Source organism: Squalius cephalus (genome assembly GCF_949319135.1).
Source record: "Squalius cephalus genome assembly, chromosome: 9".
NCBI classification, from domain to species: Eukaryota; Metazoa; Chordata; class Actinopteri; order Cypriniformes; family Leuciscidae; genus Squalius; species Squalius cephalus.
Window position 1 is genome coordinate 45769640 of NC_137130.1, and position 23089 is coordinate 45792728.

At 38.5% G+C, this 23089-nt stretch overlaps 1 protein-coding gene across 1 annotated transcript in view; it reads left to right on the plus strand.

Annotated features, from left to right (window-relative positions):
* The first annotated feature begins 2772 nt into the window (after positions 1-2772).
* The window catches only part of LOC307164627 (uncharacterized protein), a 29954-nt gene continuing 9637 nt past the window's right edge, over positions 2773-23089 (plus strand). Inside the window, exons 1-2 of the mRNA XM_079881639.1 lie at positions 2773-2846; positions 8911-9003. Coding sequence (XP_079737765.1) covers positions 8913-9003 — 91 coding nt within the window. The 5' untranslated portion in view covers positions 2773-2846; positions 8911-8912. The remainder of the gene's footprint in view (positions 2847-8910; positions 9004-23089) is intronic.

Here is a 23089-nt window from a genome sequence, read left to right on the forward strand (position 1 = left end):
CTATACTGCTCCTATATGGGGAGGCTGCTCCTATATGGGGAGGCTGCTCCTATATGGGGAGGCTGCTCCTATATGGGGAGGCTGCAGACCTGGAGCCGGTAGATCTACGCCCCAGCAGTTTTACGCCCCTGCTGTTCCTGATGCGTCCAGTAGGGGGATATACTGCGAAATAACACCATTAAATCGACGCTCAAAACTTACACATTAATAACCTTCCCGTTCATAGACTTTGCCCAATTGTGTGTTTTTTGTTAATTTAAATATAAACGTTACAGTGTTGATCTGCACTATCAATATCTGTAGATATTCAGTTGGGCTTCACTCAGCCTACAGATTACTGTTTGTTTTTGTAAATTAAAAAAATAATAATACACATAGTTGAATCAGATGACAAGTAATGATATATGACCTACTGTAGAATAGTTCATTGAATATTGAATATAGAATATATTTTTATAATATAGAATATTTTTTATATACAAGAGACTGAGTGAAATATGTTGTTGTGAATTTATATAAAGTTACATTTAGATATTAACCATATTCAGCCTATTAGACATACAGCACCGTGTATGGATCCTCGATGAAATATCTGCTGTACTATTCACTATTGGTCATCATACAGCTACAAAACAGTGTCCTACATAGCATTTTATGAAGACAAACACAATCTATCCCTTTTCTAAAATTCCAAAGGCCATTTAGAAGAAATAGACTATATTGTTGTTCATAAAAACATTATTTATCAACACCATTTATGAATTATGATGATGACTCCCCTATGGCTTGCCACTCTTCTGTAACTGTTTTTCTATCCTCCTGTCAAAGTGTTTCTGCTCACTGATTTAAAAAAAAAAAAACATTAAAAAAAAAGGACATCCATGGTGAATTTGATTTTGCACGACTCACTGTTACATTTTGTATAAAATTCCTGAATACTTAATTTTTTATCACAGTTGCTTTGGTACATTTCTCAGATCACTACTGAAATTCTCATAACTACTTTTGAACAAATTGCCAATGCTTTGGTAAATTCATGTAATTGATTATGAATTGCCTTGCTGCTTCCTTTATCAATTCATTATTTCCTTCATTAGTGGAATTCTAACACCTCCGCAATTCATCAAGTCAGGACACATTTACAAAATAAAGTCTAATAGAAATGTATTGAAAACATGCTTGACAGTTTATAGTCAACCATTTTGCATTTAATGACTTATGCAAGGAACTAATGCCTATGTTTTGAGAAGTATGACAATTCAACAGAGAAATAGTATAATAGGCCTATATTTTGATCAACAAGACATAAAGAGTTGATAATGTAGGAAACAGCAGACAGTTGTACATTATCCATTGCATGAATGTACTGAAGCATTTGCTATTTGTATAAAATAATGAGAAATTGCTTTTATGATGTGCACAAGTGACAAGATGATGTGATTTCAGTTGTGATCTGAGAAATGCATCAAATCAACTGAGATAAACTATAAGACTTATTGGAGACCCTGCAGAATCACTGTAGACCCCCTAAGAGTCACAGACCACATAAAAGAAAGTGAACACAAACTGCCTTTTTAATTTGAGTTTCATATCTGTGGGTATTTCATTTAAAAAAAAAAAAATTTAAACATTAAAAAATGTAAAAAGGACATCCATGGTGAATTTGATCTTGTCACAGTGTGTGTGTGTGTGTGTGTGTGTGTGTGTGTGTGTGTGTGTGTGTGTGCTGCCCAGAATTGATGTCAGGTGAGTGTGGATTGCATCAATTTGCTCCTGATCTTCAAAGTACAACGGCACAGGCACTTGGTGGAACACTTTTGGAAAAAGTGTCAAGATACTTTGATTTCTTTTGGCCACTGATGATGGACTGTGCAGAGAAAATTGAAAATGACATTAAAACATGTCCATGTATGTCTCTGTAAGTCAAGTTTGGAATGCAGTTAAAAAAAGAGATGGGTGTTTATAGTTTACACAAGTTTAGAGAGAGAGAGATTTTCATTTTCTTAAGTAGCTAAAGCAAACACACACCTTTATGGGATGCAAGTTAAAGAGAACTTGGTAAAGACAGAGTATGATAAATCCCACATTAAGTGCACACAGCCTACATTTTAGTCCAGTTCAGTAAGCTATTTTAAGAAAAATGTATATTTAGATATAAATTAGATAGTTAGATCATCTCATTTATAAGAAACAACTCAAACCAGAAAGGAGTAAACATAGTCTTACCAGAAGAGGCCATCTCACGCAAGATAAAGACAGGCAACAAAAGAAAATTAAAAAAAAATAATAATTTTGAAAGTGAGAAGACTAGGGCAGCTAAACTTACACGTGGTTAGCTAAGTTTAAGCCAGACAGAACATCAACCTGACCGTCCAGAACTTTTTGCTCTATCAAGCTAATCGTTTATAAATAATAAATGTTGCATCATTGCTAAACAACAATAACTTAGATTATTTTATATACCTCAATTCGTGTCGCTGTACAGCCTCCCCCTACTGGACGCATCAGGAACAGCAGGGGCGTAGATCTACCGGCTCCAGGTCTGCAGCCTCCCCCTACTGGACGCATCAGGAACAGCAGGGGCGTAGATCTACCGGCTCCAGGTCTGCAGCCTCCCCCTACTGGACGCATCAGGAACAGCAGGGGCGTAGATCTACCGGCTCCAGGTCTGCAGCCTCCCCGTACTGGACGCATCAGGAACAGCAGGGGCGTAGATCTACCGGCTCCAGGTCTGCAGCCTCCCCCTACTCTGAATATATAAAAGGAAGCAGCAGAGTAAACTAAAACAGAACTCCTGCTCCGTTCCTGAGACTAACTGAGCGGTAACTTGCTGAACACACTGATCTGTAAGTCCACACTTTTTATATTTTAGTGTTTGTGATAGTGAATATATTAGTTGTATTAACATAATTGTATGAATTAATTTTAGTATTAGAATTATTTGTTTTTGTAGTCCATCTTGAACAAGTATAACAAATGCACTGGTCAATTTGCTGCAGAGATCGTTATTTTGCATGACGTAAAAAAGAGGTTTCGGACCATGATGACTGGGTAAAAGCATGGTAACCATCATATTGATGAAATATAGACAATCATAATTTAAGGAAAGGAAATATGGGAATTTTATCATCATGAAATTATAATTTGGGGTATAATTTTGTTGACATGATATTCTGGGGTATGACTATTATGTCTAGGGCGCAATTTTTGAATTTAAATTCATCACGAGCGCGGGAATCGGGATTTGACATTTTAAAGTCGCTGCTGAGAATGGAGGATACACTAGAGATCGCTGGATGTTGATGAAGGGCTGAATTTGGATCTGTTTCTTGCTTGCGTATGGATTATAAAGATTTGGATTACATCTAAAGTTACGTTAGCTAATAAAAATGATGTATTTTGTTAATTTATATTGTGTTTTGGTGTATTATGGTTCTATAGGAGAAAACGCATTTTGTGTCTCACCTCAACGTTAAATAAACTAAATGTTACAAAATGGTTAAACAATTAAAGAAGGTATTGTTAAGGGTTTAAACTATTTTCTGTTAATCCTCCGAAGCGAGTTTGCAGCAGAAACAGAGATTATTTCTTAAATGAGTAACTGTTATAACGTTAAACTGCATAATAAATGCGATTTTCTGTAAAACTTACTGTCATGAAAGGCTAAATGTATTAATTAATAATTATTGTTATTTGTTGTTTATAACTTTTGATCTTGGCCTCGGGCATTTGAAATGATGTAGACTATTGAGAGAGTTTTCTCATTTGGAATTCTCAATATAATTTTTTTCACATAATCAGATGGTTCAGACCGTGATCGTCGTGATATCCTAGTAAATAATGGATTGTATTATTATTATTTTTCTTAATAAAAGTGATTTTTTTTCTCTGATGTGCTGGCCATAGTGTTTGTTCTACTTCAGTCAGGTTAGGTATGCAATCTGTTGATAGGTTATAGACTTTCTACTGATATAAACTGTCTTTCACTTTAATTAGATAGTCCTAAATATATCTACTAACACTTAGTGGATAATGTCTATTAATAGTCTACTGATCATAAACAATTTATTAATCTGTTGATAGGTTATAGACTTTCTACTGATATAAACTGTTTTTCACTTTAATTAGATAGTCCTGAAAGATATCTACTAACACTTAGTGGATAATGTCTATTAATAGTCTACTGATCATAAACAATTTATTAATCTGTTGATAGGTTATAGACTTTCTACTGATATAAACTGTTTTTCACTTTAATTAGATAGTCCTAAAAGATATCTACTAACACTTAGTGGATAATGTCTATTAATAGTCTACTGATCATAAACAATTTATTTGTTGACAAGCAACAGATCTAATCTTTAGTTGACTATCAACAGATTATCTACAAATGGTTAAAACATTTTTAAAAACAGTTTTAAATCAGCTAAAATAATCATTAATGTTATGCATATGAGACCCCTTGAGTAGGATATACAGTATCATATAATTCATATGCTGACATGACTGTTGACGTTTAACTGACAGATTGATCTTGAGTTGTTGGTACTCAATCTACAGAAAGTTAGTTGACAATTGAAAGTTAGTCGACAATTGGTTAATAACCTGTTGCAAAATAATATTGACAGTCAACAGGCACTTTTTGTCAAATCTGTAGATTAACACTTGAAATGCACTTGTCTGTTAAAACAGTGTTGTTGAATGTCAACTGATGCACTGTTGACAAGCTACTGAATGGCTACTAATAACTAGTAAAGCCTCAACAAACGGACTATCAATATAAAGTGTTACCAAGTATAGTCATGATAATTTATTCACTAGGTTGGAGGAGGCTTGCCTTACAGCAGACTAATACACAATACATTCACGTAGATAATTCAAATGCTGCGTTTACAGATTTACTAAACTCCTTTGGGGTCAAGCAAATTGTCACTAGACCCACACATTGTTTTAATCATACACTAGATTTAATTACATCGCATGGAACCAATCCTACTGATACAGACTGCAAAGTCATGATATCACTGATCACTACCTTGTAACGTGCATTCTGCGTACTGCTGAAATGTGCCATGTCGCGCCGCGTCATCGGCAAGGTAGAACAATTCTCCCAAATACTATCGATAGATTCACAAAATAACCTGCCTGATCCGTCTCAGCTCCTCAGTGTACCCAAGCACACAAATGAACTAGAGGAAATGACTAGCAGTATTTGCAACATTTTCTCTAGTACATTAGAAACTGTTGCAACGATCAGATTAAAAAAGGTTAGAGAGAAAAGTACTGCACCATGGTACAGCAGTATTACTCGCGCTATCAAGAGAGAAACTCGTAATCTAGAGCACAAATGGAAACAGTGGGCAATTGATGTTGAAAAGACATCAAAGTGATGTCAAAATCAACGTCACAAAAATGGTCAAATATGCAAATCAAACTGACGTCAAAACCAATCCGTGACATTGATTTGATGTAAACTGAATGTCAAGTCAAGTCACCTCTATTTATATAGCGCTTTTTACAATACAGATTGTATCAAAGCAGCTTCACATTGATAAAATGAAAATAATACAACAAAGTTTGTTTCTAGAAGAAAATTGCATCATCGTCCACCCTAAATAAGGCAGAGCAATAATATTGTTGAATATTAAATGTCCCCAACTAAGCAAGCCTAAAGCCAAGGCAACAGTGGAGGAAACAAAACTCCATCAGGGACAGAATGGAGAAAAAAACCTTGGGAGAACCCAGGCTCACAAAAGGCTCACAAATGTCAAACATACTGACCTGCATATACATAAACCAATTTCAGTGAGGATATTAACTTTCTCTTTTCACCTAATTTCCACTGGAAGACATGGCCTTTCAAACTGACCTTAAAATGATATGCAGCATCTTGACTAACTTTTGACGTCAAATTGATATCAAGGTGCCCGCTGGGATCTAACCTAGAGGTCTTCAGAATCGCATGGAAAGACAGCACTTCCCGTAATAAAAAGGCTTTAAAAGCAGCCAGGGCCGAGCATCTCCGCAAACTAATAGTAAATAACCAAAACGATCCAAGATTTGTATTTAGTTTTATGTACTACCTTTAACAGCGTCTTATGATTCAGCCTCAATTATCGCCCCTCAAGAATAATTGCACTGCTTTACAACCATAGGACAGGAAGAGCTAAATAAAATAATCTCTGCATCTAAACCAACAACATGTTTATAGATCCAATACCCACTAAATTACTCAGTTGTTACCTGTAGTGGAAGAGCCTCTTCTCAATATTATTAACTCGTCTTTATCCCTAGGTCATGTTCCAAGATCGTTCAAGCTGGCAGTTATTAAGCATCTCATAAATCAAATCTTCCATTTATGTCTAAAATATTAGAAAAAATTGTGTCCACTCAATTAGGCTTTTTTTGTTTGTTTGTTTTTTTGCAAAAAAAACCATATATATATATATATATATATATATATATATATATATATATATGAAAAGTTTCAGTCAGGATTCAGACCGCATCATAGCACTGAAACTGCACTTGTTAAAATCACAAATGATTTACTCTTAGCTTCTGACCAAGGCTGTATCTCAATACTAGTTTTACTTGATCTTAGTGCTGCGTTCGATACTATAGATCACACAATACTCTTAGATCGACTACAAAATTATACTGGTGTTCAAGGACAAGCATTAAGCTGGTTTAGATCATACCTATCTGACCGATACCATTTTGTCTATTTAAACGGAGAAAAATCGATCATAACTCCAGTAAACTACGGAGTGCCGCAGGGATCTGTGTTAGGCCCTCTGTTATTCTCAATATATATGCTGCCACTTGGAAATATTATAAGGAAACATGGAATTAGTTTCCATTGTTATGCCGATGAAACTCAGTTATATATTACATCACGGCCGGATGAAAACGCTAAATTATCTTAGATGACAGAATGTGTCAAAGATATAAAATATTGGATGACCTGTAATTTTCTTCTATTAAATTTAGCTAAGACTGAGGTACTACTTATTGGACCAAAAACCTGCACACAGAATCTCTTAGAATACAATTTGCATTTGGAAGGATGTACTGTTAACTCCATCCTCTACAGTCAAAGACCAGGGCGTTATATTAGACTGCAACTTATCTTTCGAAAATCATATTTCATATGTTACAAAAACAGCCCTTTTCCACTTCAGAAACATTGCTAAGCTACGTAATATGCTATCAGTTTCTGATGCAGAAAAGCTAGTTCATGCTTTCATGACCTCGAGACTAGATTACTGTAATGCTTTATTAGCTGGTTGTCCTGCATCCTCAATAAACAATTAGTCCAAAATATGATCATAACACCAATTTAATTATCTCTACACTGGTTACTTATTAAGTTCTGAATCAATTACAAAGTATTGCTACTGACCTATAAGGCCTTAAATGGTTTAGCTCCTGTGTATTTAACTAATCATCTATCGCCTTATAATCCATCATGCTCTAGGTCACAAAACTCTGGGCTTTTGATAGAACCTAGAATATGTAAGGGTGCTTTCACACCTGCCTCATTTAGTTCGGTTGAATCGCACTAGAGTTTGTTGTTCCCCTTGGTGCGGTTTGTTTGGGCAGGTGTGAATGCAGCAATCGCACTCAGGTGCGCACCAAAAGCGGACCAAACAAGCGTACAGAGACCTCCTCGAAGAGGTGGTCTCGGTAAGCTTTCAAATGAACTCTGGAGCGGTTCGTTTGTGGCGAGAACGATATCCGACCTCGAACAGACCCAATTGGCAAAGAACTGCGCATTTTTGGACTAAACCAGCTGCCGTAGTCAGCTGCGCTGTGCATTATGGGATGAGGACTCTTTTTTTTTTTTTTTGACAGTTTGCACTTTTAGCATGGTAGCTCGCGGACAAACTTGGAGTTGTGATGAGGTATGGAGCCTCATAGAAATTAGATTAGAAAATAGAACTAGAATTGTGTACATTTCCTGAAGAAAATGTGAGTGGGTGCTTGCAGTGGCAAAACTCGCCACTTGGTTGCTAGGGTGTTGTACATGATTGCATACGAGCCAACAACCATTTTTGTACGATGTTGTGGAGCTGAAATATGGCTTCTATATGTTGCAATATGGTTTCTAGGTGGCTCTAAACAGTTGCTAGGGTGTGAATATACAGTTACCATGGTGATATTTACAGACTGTTTTCCTACCGAAACAAACTAACCAACCCCCATCTCTATACGATATATTCTGATGCAGAGATCTAGGTCTTGCAAAATGGTTGCTAGGGTACTCTGTTTGGTTGCTATGGAGTTGCTTGGCAGCTGGAGGGAGTGGTTTAGTCTGAAAGATTTATAGAGCCAGGTATTTACCCTCTTGTTGAGCAATACTCTTGTCTAACCAGAAAAAATTCTGTGGAAGTTTTTCTTCCAGTGAAAATGCTTTAAGTCATCATTTCCTGTACAATTGTACTATAAATATGACCAAATAACCCAGTTGGCTTCAGACTTCAACTGAAGACATTACCAGACGACTTAATTTCTTAACGTACCGAATACACGCAAGGACCCCAGGTGAGACACCGTTTTAATTTGACATGAGCAGGTAATGTAAGGACAATGTGAGTAGCCACCTACAGATTATAAGGTGTTTAGATCTCAACAGTATTGCAAGAAGACTCAAAATCCATTAGGAACAAAAATATATCTTCAGAATGATCTTCAAACTAATCAGATGTCATTTCACCGCAGGTAATGGTTAGAAATTATTTAACCGGTTGCATTTAATGAAGGAAGGATTTATGCCTTTATTATCCTCAAAACAATGTGTGAACTAATGAAATCAGAACAAGTAAAAATAATTTTAGATTGATTAATTAGTTATTATTAAACTTAAAATGTTTAAATATCCCTGTTGTTCATTGTTATTTACTGCAGCCATGGCATCACAGGACATTAAAGTGGCAGCTCTTGGAAGACCTCTGTATCCTGGTATGCTGTATGACTGCCGCAGGGATACCTTCATTCCAGGTTAGTGTACAGTTCCTACTAAAATGCTTTTTATTCCCTTTTTCACCCAAATATGAATCCACAAAACAGTACATGTGTGGTCATTTCGAGACATAAGATGAAGCACACAAATATTAAATTAGTTGTCTTCAGGACTTGCCACAGGTTTCCAAAGTTACTAGCCACTCAGCATTTTCATTGGCCAAAATGTTGTTGGGAAATTTGTTGTTGGCTATATGTAAATGACCACTGTACACACACAAATCAAGTCTACATGAAATGTACTGTATAACATGCCAGGTCATCAAATAGGGCAATTTAACTCTAATAATGTTGTGTGTGACACACTAACAGTTGCTTGTCTGAAAAAAAATTGTTTGGTAACACTCTAGAATACTGTTTCTTACTTACTGCATAACTAATAAGGAATTACTGAAGAACTAATAGGTAATTCTTCATTAACTATTTCACTACTGTTAACTACTAAGGAAGATGTGTTAACTAATCAGTATGTAATAGAATTTTATGATTGTGTTAAGTATCAGTTAGTTAATCATTAACAAATTAATTCTGCCATACCTCCTGAAGAACTACTACTAATTATCTACTAATTAAGGTTCAAGAAAAATAAATAAGTAATGAACAGTCATACAAAACTACATTGAGTTGTGACATTTCTTATTTACTAATGTTATTAATAGAAGTAGTATTATGAAAACACAATTTTAACAAATACATATAAATGTTAAAGAGGTTTTTACCTGTGTGGATTTGTGGGTGTGTTCTGTAGCGAGCTGTGTCCGGCAAGCGTTTCCTCTCGTGGTGACCCTAAGCACCCATCCAAAGCCTGTAGATTTTCGTCTACCCTGGTGGCGAAGTCTTACAGAGCCGCACGCTTCCTGAGTCAGGTGATTTCCACAGCTGTGGTCCAGGAGAGACATCTCTGGCTGAACCTGGCTGATATGCGGGAGGCCGAGCGGACTCGTCTGCTCGACACCCCCATATCCCAGGCTGGCCTCTTCGGCGGTGAGGTCGAGGACTTTGCCCAACAGTTCTCGACCGCTCAGAAGCAGACTGAGGCGATCAAGCACATTCTGCCCCGACGGCCCGCTGCTGCCTCCACCCAGCCGTCGGCACAGAATCCTCAGCCTGCTCGCCGCCGAGGGCGCCCTCCTGCGGCTCCCGCACGGGCCCAGCAGCAGCCTCCACCCGGGCTGCGTCGTGGAGGAAGCTGCAGGAAGGCGCCACAGCCCTCTCCAGCCCCGCGCCCCGCTAAACACCAGGCTAAGTGGCGCCCCTGAGACGGGCTGCTCAGGATTGGCTGTCATTTCTTTAAAGGAGATGGTAGCAGGGCCACTCCCAATCTTTTGTTCTCCACTCCCCTCTGCTCGTCCAACGACGAGTAGTACCCTAATGTGGTTAAAGAAAGAACTGGTTCCCCCAATCCTGAGCACACAGAGTTCTCGGATCATAGTGCACGCCGCCCAGGGGTCCCGCCACTATCGCCCCCCTCTGTCACAGAGTTCTCGGATGACAGCACGCGCCACCCACTGGCCACGCTCCTCTCATCCCCCTCTGTCGCCAGACCCCTGCCAGAGCACGCCCCCGTGGTCCTGGTCCTCCCCTGGCCTCCTCTGGCAGGACGCGGTTAATGACCGTGCCACCGCACAGGGCCGCTATGCCACCCTTGCCTGGGCCGGTCATTCCGCCTCATGGTTCGAATGACCCCGCTGGCGCAGTTTCTGGAGGCCTGGCTAGAGGTTCCCAGACTGTCCCGCTGGGTCATCAGGCTCGGCTACGCGATTCAGTTCGCGCGGTCTCCTCCCCGCTTCAGGGGAGTCCGCTTCACTATGGTCGGTGGCAATGCCCCTGTCATGAGAGCGGAGGTCGACACCCTACTGGCGAAGGGTGCGATCGAGACTGTCCCTCCAGCCGAAATGAGGTCCGGCTTCTACAGCCCTTACTTCATTGTACCGAAGAAATCCGGTGGGTTACGGCCGATCCTGGACCTGCGCGTCTTGAACCGCTCCCTTCACAGGCTGCCGTTCAAGATGCTCGCGACCAAACACATCCTCCAGTGCGTGCGGCCGCAGGATTGGTTTGCAGCAATCGACCTGAAGGACGCCTACTTCCATGTCTCCATTTTACCTCGACACAGACCGTTTCTTCGGTTTGCTTTCGAGGGGCGGGTATACCAGTACGTGGTTCTCCCATTTGGGCTAGCCCTTTCTCCTCGCGTCTTCACAAAGGTCGTCAAGGCAGCCCTTGTTCCCCTCCGCATTTACACAGCCTGCAGCCATGCGTTTCTAAAAAATGCACTTAACATAGACGCACAAGTAGGCCTACGCGCTGAAGTGCTGAAATGCCAATCACACATGTAGCCTAACCCATTACGTCCTATAAAATTTGGCATAATGTTATTTACCATACAATGATTTACATTAGAACCACCACAGGATCAAATTTACCGATGGCTGTTTCTCAAATGTAGCTTTTCAGATTACAGAATAACAGATTTTCAATAAAATATACAAAGTCTCCCAGTCATTGATTTTTACTAAAATTGTGTTATTTAGCCTACAATCCCGTTGTTAAAAAATTGTTTAGATAAAACCAGATTAAAAACAAGGCATAAGAACCGCCATAGCAGGTCAAATTTAGCCTAGGCTATATGTAGGCATGTCTTTATTTGAGCAATGTGTCTGCTTACTGTAAACAGTCACACAACGCACGTTCAAAATAAGATGTTTTAGCCAACTCATAAATGTTCAAACTTTGGATTAATTATTAAAATTTGTTTTGCAATTTTTATCGTTTATTGTTTGCTCGCTGGTTGCTATTTATTCAAGTCTGCCCGTTTCCTGAAGAAAATTCTGATCTATGATGTAGCCCAGAGTTACTCATTGCGCGGCTCGCCAAGCTTTAATTTGTGGCTCTCGCATGGCAGTTACGGTGATATGATCACCCAGTCAATACAGATATGTCATGAAACATTAAAAACAAGCTATCCATAGCTAACAGTGATGCGCTGGTTGATCCAAAATGAGCGGTGCCTGCGGTCACCCGCGGTTACGAGTCATCCAAAAATATTTTTAATGATATTCGGGTCGCGGTCGGTCGGGTCGTTTGAAATAAAGATGCAAATTAAACCTTTGTAATTTATATAGTACTAGACTCTATGAAATACATAGGCCTACACTTTATTGGCTGAATAACTGGCGCGAAGATGACACACGAGCTCAGTCTGCAGGTAGAGAATGCTATCCTTCCCGTCCAGATCCAATGCTGCCACATTTTTAAATTACTATTATTTGAAGTAGGCTTAGCTTTGATTTTGAAATTGGTGGGGACCTTGTCATCAATATATAAATAAATATATTTTAAGTTTTGATCGAAATTATTGCTAGGGATAGCCTATCAGTGTCACTGGATATTGTTAGGGACACATCCCTAGCGTCCCTATAAATGCTACGCCCCTGCGATACGTAGACCTACACCACAAAACTAGTTGAGGATAAATTCTTTAAAATTGGGGAATCCGTTATTTAACGTGAGCGCTCTGAAAGCGGCACTAAAATACTGCTTTAAAACTTTCACAGAGACCTCAAAAAAGAAAGCACAAAGCCTTTCTTTAAAGCGAATTTCGTTTTGTATTAATTGTATCTTAATTTTAATACATTTTTTATCAATTAATTGCCTGGATTTAATACATAAGAAGTAAAATGAGGAGCTCTTTTCCAAAACGCGATTAATCCATTTCAATAGTTTTCAGGAAAATTAGGCTACGTTTTTTTACCTATAGGCCTACCCACACATTTTGTGAATATTCAATATATCCTGTTAAAATTTTTTGTTTTTTTGTTTTTTTTGTTTTTTGGCTCAGTCTGAACATGTTGAACAATGATTATTAAATCAAACAACAATATTGTTGATGATAAATTCAAAGTAATTTTTTTTTTTTTTCAAAACGCTATAAATCCATCTTTTTTTTTTCCAAAACGCTATAAATCCATCCATTTCCCCTCAAAAACGCTATAAATCCATACATTTTTTCCAAAAATAAATTATGTGACCGTTCTCCATTACGGACATGAGTGGTCTGAAATCTAGCTACACGATGGGCTAATGTCAAAAAAAAAATAACTTACTGTCATTAAAATATATATTATGCATACCCTCTACCTATAATTTCATGCTTGTGAATATGGAATATATCTGGGCAAATAAAAAAAAAAATGTTATGGTAAATTGGAGCAATTCAATTGGAGGACTCTTTATTGCATTATGTTCAGGGGTGACAGATTGATAAGCAGACATGCTATTTATGAGTGGATGTTAATTTTGATACTTTGCGGTAAAAGTGGCTCTCCTATTGACTTTGTCATATCAGTGCGGCTCTCATAAAAAAATAGCGATGACCACTGATGTAGCCTAATGAATACATTTTTTTTTTCTGATTACCCCAAGTTTATTTATATCGTTTGTGAACATGCGTAGCTGCTTAAACTTAGGCCACAAAAGCACTGCAAGCTTTTCGTTTCCTCAGAACAGAAGGTCTTTGGCTCTGCGCTTCAGAATCTCCAGTGCTTTAGGGTCGGTCGGTGTAACCACACAGTGCTCAAGTAGTGTAGATTTCCATAAAGCCAGCAGATGGATTGTAGGATAGTTCGACGCGCTCAGTTCATCGCTTGCCATTTTGAATGGGGTCAAAAATGTAACTAGCATTTGGAGAACATCTTTTGAGATGTGACTCATTTTGTGTATTTCCCCTCTTGTCAGTAGAAGTCAAGTCAAGTCAAGTCAAGTCATCTTCATTTATATAGCGCTTTTAACAATGTAGATTGTCTCAAAGCAGCTTTACAGAGATAAACGTATAATTTAAGGTAAGATTGTTTTGGCTTTATAGCGGTTCTTTAATAAAGTTATTTTCCAGCTTAAGTTAGTTTTGATTGATCCGCTTCCGTCGCAATGATCATTTGTTATTAAATTAGGGGCCGCTAAGACGACACCATTCTCTCTACACAGACTTTAAACGCGATCCTGTGAGAAACGCTGATGGCGTTCACATGCGCATTAAGAACTGGTTCTATAGTTATATGTGTTTGAATATATGTGCGCAGGTTTGTAATTCCCTACAAACCGAGCCTAAACAAATTACTTGTGTTTCCTTATAGTTTTGATTCAGAATTTAATTTTATTTTATTTTTCAATTCGGGGTAGATACGCAAATTGAGTTTTCCCGACGACACTTTATATCTAGAGTAGCAAAGGGATCCTCAATAGGGAGAGACTAGTTGGCACTTCAGCACTGCGTTGACATCGGGTCCAGGCGAAGGTCATTCGTCAGATCTGGATACGGCCTGGATCCGGCAGGCTGCGGGAAAACCTCGGGATAAACAAAGACACTAAAATTAGCGTAGATGCCATTCTTCTTCTCATGATGTAACGAGTACATCAGGATTTATGGGAAGTGTTCCCGGTTCCGGCTGACCTAATCTATGCAGCCTTACATTGAATTATAGAAGTCTATAATGTATTATGTGAAAGCTATGTCAAAGAGATGTGTTTTTAGTCTAGCTTTGAACTGACAGAGTGTGTCTGCTTCCCGGACAATGGTAGGAAGACTGTTCCAGAGTTTTGGTGCTAAATAGGAAAAGGATCTACCGCCAGCAGTCGATTTAGATATTCTAGGTATTATCAACTGGCCGGAATTTTGAGATCGCAATAGACGTGAAGGACTATAATGCGTTAAGAGCTCGCTCAAGTACTGCGGAGCTAAACCATTTAGTGCTTTGTAAGTAATCAGCAATATTTTAAAATTGATGCGATGTTTAATAGGGAGCCAGTGCAGTTTTGACAGAACCGGGCTAATATGGCCATACTTCCTGGTTCTGGTAAGAACTCGAGCTGCTGCGTTTTGAACCAGCTGTAGTTTGTTTATTAAGCGTGCGGGGCAACCACCCAGTAGAGCATTACAATAATCTAGCCTTGAGGTCATGAACGCATGAACTAACTGTTCCGCATTTGTCAATGAGAGCATATGACGTAATTTAGATATATTTTTAAGATGGAAAAATGCGGTTTTACAGATACTAGACACGTGACTTTCAAATGAAAGATTGGTATCAAAGAGCACACCCAGGTTCCTAACCGACGACGAAGACTTAACAGAGCAGCCATCAAGTGTTAGACAGTATTCTGGTTCATTACGAGAGGAAGTTTTTTGTCCAATAATTAGAATATCTGTTTTTTCAGAATTTAGAAGTAGGAAATTACGAGTCATCCAATTTTTTATATCAGCTGTGCATTCTGTTAATTTAGTGAATTGGTAAGTTTCGTTAGGTTTTGAAGAAATATAGAGCTGAGTATCGTCGGCATAACAGTGGAAGCTAACTCCATGTTTCCTGATGATATCTCCTAATGGTAGCATGTACAGAGTGAACAGCAGCGGTCCTAGTACTGAGCCTTGTGGTACGCCATACTGAACTTGTGATCGATGAGACATCTCTTCATTTACTGCTACAAACTGATAACGGTCAGATAAGTATGATTTAAACCATGCTAGTGCAATTCCACTAATGCCAACATAGTTTTCTAGTCTATTTAAAAGAATGTTGTGGTCAATGGTGTCAAACGCAGCACTAAGATAGAGTAACACTAATAGAGAGACACAACCACGATCGGATGATAAGAGCAGATCATGTGTGACTCTAATGAGAGCTGTCTCGGTACTATGGTACGGTCTAAATCCTGACTGGAAATCCTCAGATATCATTTCTTTCTAAAAAGGAACACAGTTGTGAAGACACTGCCTTTTCTAGTATCTTTGACAGAAAAGGTAGATTCGAGATCGGCCTGTAATTGACTAATTCTGAAGGATCAAGTTGCGTTTTTTTAACAAGCGGTTTAATCATAGCCAGCTTAAAGGTTTTCGGTACATATCCTAATGATAAAGATGAATTAATGATATTAAGAAGAGGATCTATGACCTCTGGGAGCATCTCTTTCAGTAGCTTAGTCGGTATAGGGTCTAACATACATGTTGTAGATTTAGATGCTTTAACGAGTTTAGTAAATTCTTCCTCTTCTATAGCAACGAATGATTCAAATTTTTCCTCAGGGAGACTACAATGCACTGCCTGATGCGATACCGTAGTAGACGGTTGCATAGTTATAATTTTGTCCCTGATATTATCAATCTTACAAGTGAAGAAGTTCATAAAGTCATTACTGCTGTGCTGCTTGGAAACTTCTATTTTCGAAGCTTGCTTTTTCGTTAGTTTAGCCACTGTTTCAAATAAATAGGATTATGTTTATTTTCTTCTAATAGGTTTGAAAAATAAGCAGATCTAGCAGCTTTTAAGGCCTCTCTGTAAGCAATCGAGCTCTCTTTCCATGAAATGCGAAATACCTCTAGTTTTGTTTTCTTCCAGTTGCGCTCCATCTCTCCGGCTGCTCTCTTAAGGGCCCGAGTGTGCTCGCTGTACCACGGCGTTGGACTATTTTCTTTAATCTTCTTTAAGCGCAACGGAGCAACTGTGTCTAAAGTGCTGGAAAAGAGAGAGTTAAAAGTTTATGTTGCAATATCGAGTTCTTCTAAGCTATCCGGGATGCTAAGTTGATGAAACTGATCAGGAAGATTATTAATAAAGCAGTCTTTAGTGGCAGAAGTGATAGGTCTAACATATTTGTAACACGGAGTCGGCTTTGCAGCCTTGGCTAAATTAAGTTTACACGAGACTAGATAATGATCTGAGATGTCATCGCTCTGCTGCAGAATTTCAACAGCATCAACATCTATTCCATGTGATAATATTAGATCTAGAGTATGATTACGACGATGAGTAGGTCCTGACACGTGTTGTCTAACTCCAATTGAGTTTACAATGTCTTTAAATGCCAAACCCAATGCATCTTTTTCATTATTGATGTGTATATTAAAATCACCAACAATTAGTACTTTATCTGCAGCCAATACTAACTCTGATAGAAAGTCCGCAAATTCTTTGATAAAGTCTGTATGGTGCCCTGGTGGCCTGTATACAGTAGCCAGCACAAATCTCAAACGTGATTTATCATTTATACTATATATTTTTACATTAAGCACTAACACTTCAAAAGAATTATATTTAAAACTTGATTTCTTAGTGGTTTTGAAAGTATTACTATAACACCACCCCCTTTGCGTTTAAGACGAGGCTCATGTTTATAACAGTAATCTTGCGGGGTGGACTCATTTAAAGTAATGTAATCGTTTGGTTTTAGCCAGGTTTCTGTCAAACACAGCACATCTAGGTTATAGTCTGTAATCATATCATTAACAATGAGTGCTTTTGAAGTAAGCGATCGAATGTTCAGCAACCCAAGCTTTAGCATTTGCTCATCTGTATTATAGCTGTTTTAAATTTGTTGAACATCAATTAAATTTTTAACCTTAGATGGGTTTAAACGTTTTTTGGATTTCCAAATTCGGGGAACAGACACAGTCTCTATATGATGATATCTCGGTGAAAGAGGCTCTATGTGATAGGATTTATCTGACCTTGGTGACGTGAGGCCGCTAGCAGACGGTCGGTTTAGCCAGTCTGTCTGCTTCCTGACCTGAGCCCCAGATTGTCATGTTTGAGCTCTAAGACTATGTGCCATATTACTGGAGAGAAGAGCAGCACCATCCCAGGAGGGATGAACACCATCTCTTTCAACAGGTCAGGTCTGCCCCAAAAACTTATCCAATTGTCTATGAATTCTATATTATTAAGCGGACACCACTTAGCCAGCCAGCGATTCAGTGAACACAATCTACTAACTATCTCATCACTCCTGCGAACAGGAAGGGGGCCAGAGCAAATTACAGTGCCTGACATCGTACTTGCAAGTTCACACACCTCTTTAATATTAATTTTGGTGACTCCGACTGGCGGAGTCGAACATCATTAGTGCCGACATGAATAATGATCTTAGAAAATTTACGATTAGCATTAGCCAGCACTTTTAAATTTGCTTTGATGTCAGGCGCTCTGGCTCCCGGCAAACATGTGACTATGGTCGCTGGTGTCTCTATTTTCACGTTCCGTGTAATAGAATCGGCAATAACTAGGGCACAATCAACAGAACTCTCAGTGGGTGTTTCACTGAGCGGGGCAAATCGATTTGTTATGGTAATAGGAACGGAAGAGTGGTTTTTTGATCCGCGACTAGAGCGATCCCTCACTGTCACCCATTTGCCCGGCTGCGCAGGCTCTACTTCAGCTGGAACCGCACCATGTAAAGAGTTCATGCTAGGCGCATCCAAAATAGTATCTAAAGCTCTAGCACTCTTACTATCCTCAATTAAAGTTTGGATGCGTGTCTCTAATTTGAAATCTTCTCTGTCAGCCTAACTGTCTCCTTGCATTTATCACATATAAATCCTGAGCTTTTATGAACTCAAAGGCGCGGGCGCGCGAGAGAAAAATAAATAAATAAAATAGCTGAGCGCACGGGTGGCGCGTTAACAGGCTAGCAGTAGCGAATTAGCGTGTTGTGCTAGTAGTAACGGAAGCTAACGATGTCAGATTAATCTGAGATGTTGGGTAAAATGTAGTAGTATAAACAACTACAAATTGTAGTAAATGATGGTTCAAAACAAAGAAATATGAGGCTAAGACGGAGCTTACAGCACCGAAGCAAACAAACTCACAGCAGGCAGAGAGGCAGACAGGAGCAATCGATCAGCAGAGCAATCCAACCAGGACAAAGAAGTCTTTGCACATCATCGAAAGAACCGAGTACTGATTCAACCATTGCGAGCTTAGTGTTCCAGCGAGTCTCACATTCCTGTTTGAGGGTGCGTGTCAGGTGGAGCTGCAAACCAGAATGCTTAAAATATGTCGTCAGTGACTTGATTAATACATTCTCTCACAGGCTGTAACGAATCTTCCTCCTCCTCATCAATTCCCTTCTTGAAAGTGTGTTTCAGCACAGTGTTGCACAGTGCGCATTACAGCTTCTGTGTTTCCAGCTGCTGAGAGCTGCCTTTATATTAGCGCCTTGATCGCTAACAAACACAAGTTTGTCTATTTCAGCCTTTGATAGTCCGAAGTCATGCAACTGTTTCAACAGTTCCGTTTTTATGTTTGCGGCCGTTTTTGAGTCAAATGGGAAAGCACTGGTGCATATTACCTGGCTCTGAAACATTCAGTCTTCATCTATGAAGTGGAGAGTGATGCATGTATAGCTCACCTTTCGAAAATCAGCAGTCCATATGTCAGTGGATGCTCCACAAGCAAATGCCGTAGCAATAACCTGCTTGACTTTAGGTAAAAGCTCTTGTTTCAAGCCAAGGCACCTCTCCAAAGTGGCACGAGAAACAGTGACTCCCGAGGGAAGAATATCTTTGACATCACAGTGGCCGTGCGTAGCTCCAATCTCGATCAAGCTAACTGACAAAATGAGCTTGTTTCAAACATTCGGTATGGTCTGAGATCTTTGGCACAGTCTCGAATGCAGTTTTCAAGTATTGTCTTTTTATACTGGGCAGGTACCCCACTGCTCTTCCTCACAAATGAATGTATGGAGCTTTGCATCGTTTTTTTGTGCCGACATGATCTCTGGTGCTTCAGCAAATGGGACGTTCCAGTTTTAGCTGAATCAAATCTTAATATGGTATTGCAGTCAATGCATTTAACTGCACCAGTCTTTTTTCCTTCCTTATCAACAATGATCACAAAAGTTGCCCACACTGATGACGACCCTGGATGTTTCTGTTCTAAATATTCGTTTTCCCTCACCTTTTTCACAATGTCTGTTATCGCCTCCATGCTTTTCTGACAGTGTCGCGTATTTTTAAAATTGATTGACAGGCCTAGCTTAATGACAATTCAAATACTTGCATTTAGTCAAACATCCATCCACATGATGGCGCACTAGTTCTTGGCAAAGGGAGGGGGGTTGGTTTACAGATCTGGCCTTTAAAAACGCGCGTTTTCTCCCGCGGCATTCGGCAATTCGTCTCGTAGAGTCTCGCAGAATTCTGCAAGTGCTTTCGGGGGGCGCTACTTACAAATTCCCTCAATGTGTTTCGCTTCACAGAATATCCACCAGGTGGCGCATAAAAAACAACTTTACGTTAGATTTTTTCTTTTACTTCATTACGTCACGATTGTGAGAAAACATCCACAATAAAATATAAATTATAAATAGTAATAGACACAAATATTTACAGTAGGCTACTGTATTATACAGACATTTGAAAATATTTGTAAATGCAAAAGGTTCATTAAGACAAGAAGGGGTATTGGACAACGTTTACGAATTTTTATATGCTTTGTCATTGCTGTGGTTTCCAGGAGATGAGTGCATGCAGAATATTTAACATTGCTTTTATTAAAACAGCAAAGTGACGTTCTTGCCAGTAGCGCATAACTTTTTTGTACAACTATTAAGATGATTGTGCATGCAATGCGCATTTATATAAGTGCAACAGAGAATTTAGTGTGAGCATAATACACGTGACTCTGCCTGTAAAAACCCAGCAGTATTTTTTATATATATATACACAAAATCATCCTAACATAATGCAATTAAATAATGCGACTTACCCAGATTCTTAATTCGTGAAAATATTTCTTGTGTGATTGTTCTTGTGCAGATATTTCTTGTGAGGTAATGTTGCAGCACAACGCGTAGCATTTATATTTTGGGCGCATCTGATTTGCCATTACATTATTAATAAATATTTTAATTGAACTGTCTTAATGCATTAAGCATAAAGATTTTTCCACGTTAGTCTCAGAATGTCCGGGGTTGGTTTGAGGTCTTGCCGACAGTTTGTAAATCTTCTAAATATTCATATTCACAAATTCCATACAAAGGGTGATCAACAGTTATGACTTCTAAAATAAAATAAAAATGACCAGATAAGAGGTATCTGATTGACAGTTTGACAGATGTTGTTTTTAAAAAATAATTACAACATTATGGGGAAGTGGTATTAAATATTCGGTAACACATAGCCTAATACAATTATTTTAAGTATGCATTTTGTTCAGTTTTGCTTTTACAAAATGTTCCCTGTTTTTTATATAATTAATTTAATCTGAGATGTGCGTTATATCGCTTTTTGATCATTATTTGTGTTGTCGAATTTTGACACAGTTTCATTACTTGTTCATAATAATTTGATTCATAATTATGTCGTTTTTTTCTAAAAGTAAAAGTAAAAAAACTAAAAGTTTTTCTAAAAGCAATATTCTAAAGAGATACAAAGACAGTGTACGTGTACCCACCAGATTTCGCCATGAGTCATTTTGTACCCACCACTTTTAACTTCCGTTGACCGTTTTCAGTGGTTATGAGGAGCAATATGAGAGAAAATTTTTGTAATCATTGTCTGACACAACAAAAAAAAAATATAATATTCATTTTATTTTAATTTTCGTGTTCGCATTTATGAGGGAAAAAACAACGTGTCAGTTTACGGTTATGGACGTGAGCGCTCTAAAAGCGGCACTAAAAGACTGCTTTAAAACTTTCACAGAGACCTTAAACAGAACAGCTGCCTTTCTTTAAATCGAATTTCGTTTTGTATTAATTATGTCTTAATTTTAATCAATGTTTCGTGAACCAATTGCCTGGATTTAAGAAGTAAATATAGCAGACAATCACGACACCGGCGCCGGCGATATCTCATAAATGAACCGAAACTCAGCGTGTAATGCACATTCACATTTACAGTGTATTTAGACACATTTAGACGCATTCATAATCATTACTTTTACCGGTTCTTTGTGGCAAGCTTTATGCGTGCGGTCGTGCGCTTGAGTGCGGCTATATTATAGTAAATGCTCATTACTTAAAACAAAGCATAAGCCTCTTCCTGGCATGCAATGGAATCTACAATGTCAGTTGGTTATATCAACATATGTCAAATTAAGTTACGCGATATCAACAAATTAAGCTATAAACATTAATTTGAAATAACTTAAAGCGTATGTATAGTATATTTGCTTAAATAGCATTTAAACAAAGGAACTGCAAGGGATTAAAACCCCGCCCACACGCTGGTGAAAACTGGAAAAACCGGTTTTCTTTTGATTCCCTGAGAGGAGATCGATTAGCATTGGGGGTTGAATCGGCAGACCTGGGGGGTGGGTGGTTGTAATTTCTTGACTCTGTGCAATTGGTAGCAGCTAAAGCAAGCAGCTAAAACAAAGACTGTGCAATTAATTACATTTTGGAAATAACTTTCTTCATGTCGTTTTATTTATACACTGTAAAACATTTTTTTTTTTTTTTTTTTTTGAATTTGTAAATATTAAATATGTTTTACAAACAATTGGTTTACAAACTCTTGGAGGTTTGTGGTTACCATCATTCAGAAGAGTGGTGCTTGTGTTTAGACTTGTGTTTTACGTGATTAAATCAGGAAGATTACATTGGTTTCTGTCCACACGGAGATGCATTTAAGACGATTTAATCAGGAAATGGAGGCACCGGCGCGATATAACTTGCATTGCTCGTGAACTGAGCTCGTCTCATAAATGAACCGAAACTCAGAAATGTATCTAGAAAGCTTGAAATGTCCACTTTTAAACAAAACAATTCAAAACGAAAAGAAACAGACAACTCTCTTTTGTAAGTGTGCATTTCTCTCTATAGGCACGTTCACAATATCTGCGAAGATGACGAGTCAGCATTGTCAACATCTTTGACTGACACATAAAACACTAGTTGATTAGTAAACAATTAAAATGTCTCCTTGCTATATTTGACACATGATTACTTTTGCCAGTTCTTTGTGGCAAGCTTTATGCATCCGTTAACTATCGAATATCGTGACTCATATTTTGTACCAGACCATTTATGGTTGTTCATATTGTTCAACAAAGTTCTTGATAAAAAAAGAAAAGAAAAAAAAGAAGCTACTGTGCCTAATATTATTGTTGTATAGCGCGCAAGGTTTATGCGCATGCTTTAAGTCTTCTCCGTTTTTAGTGTATGTCTGTGGCAGAATTACAGTGCCTGGTCTGGTATGTATACTAGGCTACATCGTTTTGAGTCGGTTTCAGTGGTTTAGTGTGTACGCAGATATTTCTTGAGACGACGCCATGTTTTTATGTTTTTATGC